Source organism: Lithobates pipiens, unplaced genomic scaffold, assembly GCF_037356315.1.
Source record: "Lithobates pipiens isolate NorthernLeopardFrog02 unplaced genomic scaffold, aLitPip1_a1.2 Scaffold_22, whole genome shotgun sequence".
NCBI lineage: Eukaryota > Metazoa > Chordata > Amphibia > Anura > Ranidae > Lithobates > Lithobates pipiens.
The window spans coordinates 178,873,533-178,881,641 of NW_027507784.1; the positions used below are offsets into that span (position 1 = coordinate 178,873,533).

The 8,109-nt window shown below is 42.8% G+C and overlaps 1 protein-coding gene across 1 annotated transcript; it reads left to right on the forward strand.

Annotated features, from left to right (window-relative positions):
• The first annotated feature begins 5,816 nt into the window (after positions 1-5,816).
• LOC143925702 (general transcription factor II-I repeat domain-containing protein 2-like) lies at positions 5,817-7,652 on the forward strand. The gene has a single exon (XM_077450163.1). The coding sequence runs from the start codon at positions 5,817-5,819 to the stop codon at positions 7,650-7,652; it is 1,836 nt and encodes a 611-aa protein (XP_077306289.1).
• The last annotated feature ends 457 nt before the right edge of the window (positions 7,653-8,109 follow it).

Consider the following 8,109-nt stretch of genomic DNA (forward strand, 5'->3'; position numbering starts at 1 on the left):
GGTGCTCACTTGTCCCCACCCCCTTTCCTGACCAGCTGTGCTGCGTGCTCAGATAAGGGTATGGTATGGATTTTGGGGGGACCCCCATGCCATTTGTATGGAGTAGGGGGTTCCCCTAAAAATCCATATCCGACCCAAGGGCCTGGTATGCTGTTGGTGGGGGAACCCATGCCGGTTTTTTATTTAAAATTTGGAGTGGAGTTCCCCCTCAAGATCACCAGAGCACAAGTCGCATGCCAAAGTCAGATCAGGCAAGACAGCGATCCGACTTTGATCCGACTTCAATGATATTCAATGGGCTGAAGTAGGATCAAAGTTGGACCAAAGTAGTACAGGGAGCATTATCAAAATTGGACCGACTTGTGTCGGACCAGTTAAGACGGCTCCCATAGGGAAACATTGATTTTCACACGTCATGCGACATGAGCTCCCAATGTCGGAGCGTTTGTCGCACCAGTGTATACCCAGCCACAGTGAGACACAATCCAAACTAAAGAACAAAGATACTGCTCAGGTGTGGTATGTAATGGATTGCTCACAGGTGCTGGCCCTGGTTTGCTACTGCAGTGACATGCAACTGAGAAGGAAACTGGTCACACACTGCAGTTGTAATCCAATAAAACTTCCTTTATTCTTCAAATATGGGACAATAGCGCAGGATAGGTTACATTTGACATGTTTCACATGCAGTGCTTAGCCATAAGTGAGACATAACTGGGGAGGACTGAGTACAGGAGGAACAGCTAGGGTTGCCACCTCACCCCTTTAAATCAAAACGCAAATAATTTACACAGGTTCTGTGGCTAATTTAATGCAGGTAAGGCACCAAGTAAGTTTAATTACCGCCCTAATCAGCCACAGAACCTGTGTAATTAATATGTGTTCAGTTTTAAAGGGATGAGGTGGCAACCCTAGGCACAGCAGACAGAACCATTGTCAGTCTGGTGGAGGGGGAGAGTTACAAAATATGTATTAGCAGATTTAGAACCACAAACAAATTGAAGCCAAACTCCAGTTAATACTTTATAATCAATTAGACCCCTTTCACACTGAGGTGGTTTTCAGGTGTTTTAGTGTTAGAAATACCCTCTAAATAACGCCTGAAAACCACCTCCCATTCATTTCAGTGTGTCTTTTCACACTGTGGCGGTGCGCTTGCAGGACGTTAGGAAAAGTCCTGCAAGCAGAATCTTTGAGTTGGTTGAAATTAATGGGCAGCGCTTCCAAAGCGCCTGAAAGGTGATTTGGAAGCACAGCAACAGGGGCACTTTTAACCCCTTCTTTGGGGTTAAAAGTGCCCCACTAGCAGCCAAAAAAGTGCAGCTTAAACTGTGCTAAAGTTCCGCTAAAATGAGCGGCGCTTTAGTGCTAACACAGCTCAGTGTGAAAGGGGTCCTACAGCAAACCGTTTTTCCCCTTTGGGATAAAGGTTTAGCATAAATAAATAAAAGCTGGTCATTTTAAACATCCCTGACAGTGTTACATGGTTTGTCTCCATGTAAACTGATACATTCTGCTGAAGAGCAAAAAAGCTGTGCTTTTGAAAAATAACAGACTTGTTGGCTGCTTTACCAGATGAAAATGAAAGAACTAAAGCCTAACGAAAGAAAACAAATACAGCCATATCATCTAAGAATTGGTAAGCTGCAATATAATAAATGTTTACTTTTGGGTTTTATACTGCTTGAACAACCTATTTGCTTTTAGTAAATCAACCTCTTTATGTCCGCTCCTTGAAAAAAGCCAACACTCTTGCTTTCACCGTTAACCCCCCTGGTGGTATTCCCAAGTCTGGCTCGGGGTGAAAATTCAGTACCATTAGCGGTAACCCTGAGCCAGACTCGGGATCGCATTGCAGGGTCCAGGATGAGTATGCTTACCTTATCCCCTGGATCCAGCGATGTCTCCCTGCAGTGTGAGCACGGTTCGTCCCCCGCTCGATCTATCATGGAGCCGGGCTCTGTTCCCTGTGAGCGTTGCGACGCACAGGGACAGAGAACAGCACCAAATTCAAAAAGGGAAACACACACATTACATACAGTATAATGTAATCTTACAGATTACGTTACTGTATGTAATTATTTCACATCCCCTTTGTCCCTAGTGGTCTGCCCAGCGCCCCGCATGCAGTTTTATATTATAAAAACTGGTCTTTCTGCCTAGAAACTGCAGATTGTCCATAGCAACCAAAACCTTCCCTTTACATCAAAAGTGGTTTTAAATCAGCTGAATTGAGCAATAGTGATTTGTGGGGAGATCTGTCATCAAACACTGAAAAGTAATGACAGTGACAATTCTGAAACTGAGCAAATTTCTGTGTTTTTGATTTGATTACATTATTGAATAATTTTTTATTATTATTAATTATTATTTGGTATAATTATTTATAGTTACTTGTTATATTTTAATTTATGATTTTGTTTTATGATTTTTGATTTTATCATACCCGGGATGTCTGCTAGACTCTGATTTGGACAGATTTAAGTGAGTTATTCCTGAGAATTACAGGCCTGCAATATAATACGCCAAATTTCCATGCAAAACATTGTACCGCTTTCAGCAAATAAAATCCGACATAATCATACCGCCAGGGAGGTTAAGACTCATACACACAATCGCATTTTCTGATGGGAAATGTGTAATGACAGGCTGTTGGCGGAAAATCCGACTGTGTGTATGCTCCATCGGACAATTGCTGTCAGATTTTCCATGGACAAATGTTGGATAGCAGGTTTTAAAATTTTCCGTGGACAAATGTCTGTTGTTGGAGTTTCCGAGCGCGTGTACACAAGTTCATCGGACAAAAGTCCAAAGTACAAGCATGCATACTCGGAAAGCAAGGACGAGCCAGAAGAGGTTGGTCTTGTAAACTAGCATTCGTAATGGAGAATTAACATTCGTGATGTAGCAAATTATGAAATCTCGAAATTCAGTGTACAATTCTCTTCTTCTTTAATGAGATAATAATAAAGCTGCTTTGCTGGTGATACTGATGGAGTTATTGGAACCCAATTTTCAAAGGCTTTTTTTTTTCTAGTGAAGTCAATTAGCCAAGAATAATAGTATTATGATTTTTGTTTATTATTTGGGCAAGTTACCACAACTCCATTATGCTGTAGTTTTTAAGATCAAAGATGTTGGCGTCACTTGTCAATTTTTCATTGTATTTTCTAAATGTAACTGCCTACTCCCAAACTGTCATTTGAAGTAAAACACATAGCCAAATATTATTATCCACAATTTTTTTTATTTTGCATTAAAAAAAGAAAACAAATAAAATTAGACATGCTATCTGCCAATAGAACTTATTAACCAAAAATTGCATTCTATGCATCCAAAAATACCAAATCAAATCAATATTCAACCAAAAAATAAAATAAAAGCCTCATGCATGTGTCCTGCTTCTTAATATAGGGGGTCAATAGTGCCAAGAGTTGGTGAAAGCAGGGGTCCGTCATCTGGAGATAATTCCGAAAAACATCTGGATTATTCTCCTGGAGCTCCTGCAGCAAAGGTATATGACATAATTGGTCACTATTAACCTCCCTGGCGGTATGATTCAGTCTGGAATTAGGTGCTGAAAGCGGTACAATTATTTTGCATGGAAATCTGGCGTTTTATTTTGTAGTCCTGTAATTCTTAGGAATAACGCTCTTAAATCTCTTCAAACCAGAGTCTAGCAGACATCCCGGGTATGATAAAGTTTATAATATAATAAAGAATAATAAAAATTATTCAATAATGTAATCAAATCCTAAAACACTGAAAAAGGGACACTTTTTGGTTGCTATGGACAATCTCCAAATTCCAGGCAGAAAAAACAGTATTTATAATATAAAAGTGCATGCAGGGCATTGCACAGACCACTAGGGACTAAGGGGGGGTGTATTTTTTAGTACAGTACTGTAATCTGTAAGATTACAGTGCTGTGTGTGTTTTGTGTGTTTTTACTTTTTTGAATTTGCCGCCGTTCTCCGCTCCTGTGCGCCGTAACGCCGCAGGGAACGGAGCTCGGCGGCATTCAGCACTGTGAATCGAGCGGAGGACAGCTCGATCACACAGCGCGGGGGACATGGTAAGTAAGTCTCACTGTGTCCTCCCCTGCATCCAGCGATGCGATCCCGAGTCTGGCTCGGGGTTACCGCTCCTTCTAGTAAATTCCCAACCCGAGCCAGACTCGGGATTACCGCTAGGTAGGTTAATAAAGCAACCAATTTTTGGTCCAAGAACTCCTCCTCCTACTGTTCCTGGACTAGACTTGGTTCAAATAACTCCAAGGCCAATAATAAATAACACGTTATCTCCTGCAATTGCTCAACATGGCTGGTTGATGAATGGCCGTTCAGAAACAGAAAATGAAAAGCATGAATCAACAATCACCAAACTTCTGCTAACATGAAATTAGCAGAAGGAGCCCAAAGGGTGGCGCTAAAGAGCTGAAAAACAATATAGTACGTCACTACGTACGTATTTGTTGGCCGACAATTCCTTGCCATTTGTATGCAAGACAAGTTTGGGCCAACGCCCTTCAGACAAAAGTCCACGCTTTTGTTGGCCAATCCAATCGTGTGTACAAGGCTTTACTTCTTTTGAAAACAGATGCTTAACAAATACCCATTCGCCAGGCTTAATATCTTTCATAGACACTCAAGTCTTACTGACTTTAGGGACTCCTCTGGCTCTCTGAACTCAAGACATACAGTTGTACTCATAAGTTTGCATACCGTGGCAGAAATCATGACATTTTGGCATTTAAATTGAAAATATGACTAATCATGCTAAAAAACTGTCTTTAAGGATAGTGATCACATGAGGCCATTTATTATCATATAGTTGTTTGGATCCTTGTTGTTTGGATCCTTTTTAAATCATAATGACAGAAATCACCCAAATGGCTCAGATCAAAAGTTGACATACCCTAGAACAGGGGTCTCAAACTCGCGGCCCGCGGGCCAACTGCGGCCCGCGGGACAATATTTTGCGGCCCCCCGCCTGGAAAAGCACTTAGCCACCTTCCCTCCGGTACTTGAAGAAGATGAAGTCGCCGCTCTGAACGCACTTGGTGCAGGTCAGCCTCCGGCGGTGTTACACAGCGGGCAGCGCTCCACCGCCAAGTACAGTACCTCGGCGTCTCACCAGGGGGAGTAAGTGGCGGTGGAGCGCTGCCCGCTGTGTAACACCGCCGGACGCTGACCTGCACCAAGTGCGTTCAGAGCGGCGACTTCATCTTCTTCGATGGGAGGGACACGGAGAGGCAAGTACCAGCCTGTCAGTCACGCTCTCCACGCCTCACTTTTTTTCTTCTCTTTCCCGTTCAGGCGACAGGACGTTCTGCCATTGGAGGCCCTGCATGGGAGGAGGAGACGCAGGGGTTTCTCAATGGGCGTCTCCTTCTCCCTGGCTGTGTTGTGATCCAATCACATCAAAGAGTGTCACAGACAAGGAGTTTTTTTCTTCCTGGCTGTGACTCTCACTGTGATTGGATTGAGGCACATGGAGAAGGAGACGCCCATTGAGAAACCCCGACGTCTCTTCCTCCTTGATGCTCAGTATTAGCATACAGGGCAAGAAATATACAGGGGGGCACAGCAGAGTGGAGGAGTGCTATTTTTATAAACCAGACAGGTGCGTGCCCACCCTAAAGGTATTTGGCTACTCCTGTGAGTAAAAATCAGGTCCTCTTTAATGTTGCCGAAGGTCATGCTAGGCAGCTAGGGGGACTGGGAAACTCTATTTCCGCTCATCCAGAGCACCTTGTGCTGAAGTGGGTATCTCAAGGCACCATAGGCCTAAGTTTTTGGTACGCAGCCCCAAATATGTCTTGCTCAAAGCCTGCAGTGAAGAGAAAGGTTGATGATGAGCACAGACAATTTCAGGAAAAGTGGGAAAAGCAATATTTCTTTATTGAGCACAAGGGCATCCCAACTTGTCTTATTTGCACAGAGAAAGTTGCAGTGCCCAAAGAATACAATTTGAAGCGTCATTACACAACTAGACATGCTGAGGAGTATGCAAAGTACCAGGAAGATGAGAGAGCCAACCAGGTTGCTAAACTTAAGACATGTCTGCTGAGGCAACAAGATTTCTTTAAGAAAGCAACCAAAGAGAATGATGCAGCAGTCGAAGCCAGCTACGTAGTTAGTATGATGATTGCTAAAGCAGGAAAGTCATTTAAAGAAGGGGAATTTATAAAAAAGTGCATGTTACAGGCTGCAAGTATTATCTCTCCAGAAAAGAAAGGTCAGTTTAGCAACATCAGCCTTTCTTCCAACACCGTGGCAGAGCGCATTTCTGACCTTTCAAGTGACATTTATGATCAACTGTGTGAGAAAATAAAATGTTTCAGTGTATACTCAGTCGCTCTTGATGAGACCACAGACATCACCGACACTGCCCAGCTTGCAATCTATGTCCGGGGTGTTGATGACAATTTTGAAGTCACAGAGGAGTTGCTCTCACTAGTTCCAATGCATGGCCAGACCACCGCCCAAGAGATATTTCACCAGCTGTGTGATGCTTTTCAGAATGCTGGTTTGCCTTGGAGGAAGTTTGTCGGAATAACAACTGATGGAGCGCCATCAATGATCGGGAGGAAAAAAGGACTGGTGGCACTTGTTAATAAAAAAAAGAAAGAGGAAGGTTTAGAGGAGGTCATTGCTCTGCACTGCATTATTCATCAGCAGGCCCTTTGCAGCAAATGCCTGAAGTTTGACAACGTGATGTCTTTCGTTGTGAAATGCATCAATCAAATCAGATCCAGGGGCTTAAAACACAGAATGTTTCGTGCTTTTTTAGAGGAAATAGAGTCAGAATATGGGGATGTGCTCTACTTTACCGAGGTGCGTTGGCTCAGCAGGGGAAACGTATTGAAGAGATTTTTTGAGTTGAGAGCGGAAGTGAAAGCTTTTATGGAGAAAGATGGGGCTTCTGTTCCTTTGCTAAGTGATCCAAAATGGCTCATGGACTTAGCTTTTTTGGTTGATATCACACATGAGCTTAATGTACTGAATAAGAGGTTACAAGGCCAGGGGCAACTTGTCAGTGCTGCCTATGACAGCGTGAGAGCGTTCTCTACAAAACTTATATTGTGGAAAGACCAGCTTTCTCAAACAAACCTTTGCCATTTCCCAGCATGCAAGTCACTCATTGATTCAGGCACACTATTCAGTCATGAGGAGTATGTGGATGTCATTTTGAGGCTACAGGAGGAATTTGATCATAGATTTGCAGACTTCAAGAGACACAGAGCCACATTTCAAATTTTTGCAGACCCCTTCTCCTTTGATGTGCAAGATGCCCCTCCAGTGTTTCAAATAGAGCTCATTGACCTGCAGTGTAACTCTGAACTCAAAGCCAAGTTTAGGGATGTGAGTGGAAAAGCAGACAAACTTGGGCAATTTTTAAGAGAATTGCCCCCCAGCTTCCCTGAGCTTTCCCGAATGTTCAAGCAGACCATGTGTCTTTTTGGGAGCACATACTTGTGCGAAAAGCTCTTCTCTACCTTGAACTTCAATAAGTCAAAGTACAGGTCTAGAATTACTGATGCTCATCTTCAAGCTGTGCTGAGGGTCTCAACTGCTTCCTCACTTACGCCAAATGTGGCTCGGCTATGCAAGAGTAAGCGCTGTCAGATCTCTAGCAGCAAGAAGTAGGCAGATAAAGCCATGTTCAAACAGTTTATGTCCATTCATGTTCTAAAAGTTAAATGTTAAAGAACTGTTAATAAAGACATTTGAATCTGAATAATGATATTTTGTAAGCGCATTTTTTGTGGAAAACTTGATGCGGCCCAGCCTTACCCAGAATCTACCTCCAGCGGCCCCCAGGTAAATTGAGTTTGAGACCCCTGCCCTAGAATGTTTGGCCTTGGTACAGACACACAAGTTGACACATCCAGGTAAAATGGCAATTAAATGTTAATATACCACTTCTGTGGCTTTTTTTTTTTCTTTTTTTTTTGCCAAAAGAATTGTTCGGGATACAAAGAAAAACCACAGGTAACCTGCTCACTAAAATGGTACATACTGTATATTACCAATTCTCCAAGGGTATGCAAACTTTTGAAGACAACTTTATACAGTATTTTTGTACTTCGTGTCTATGGACCTT

What these genes read in the sequence shown, in the direction of transcription:
- LOC143925702 (XM_077450163.1), top strand. Translation starts at nt 5,817, where the DNA reads ATGTCTTGCTCAAAGCCTGCAGTGAAGAGAAAGGTTGATGATGAGCAC.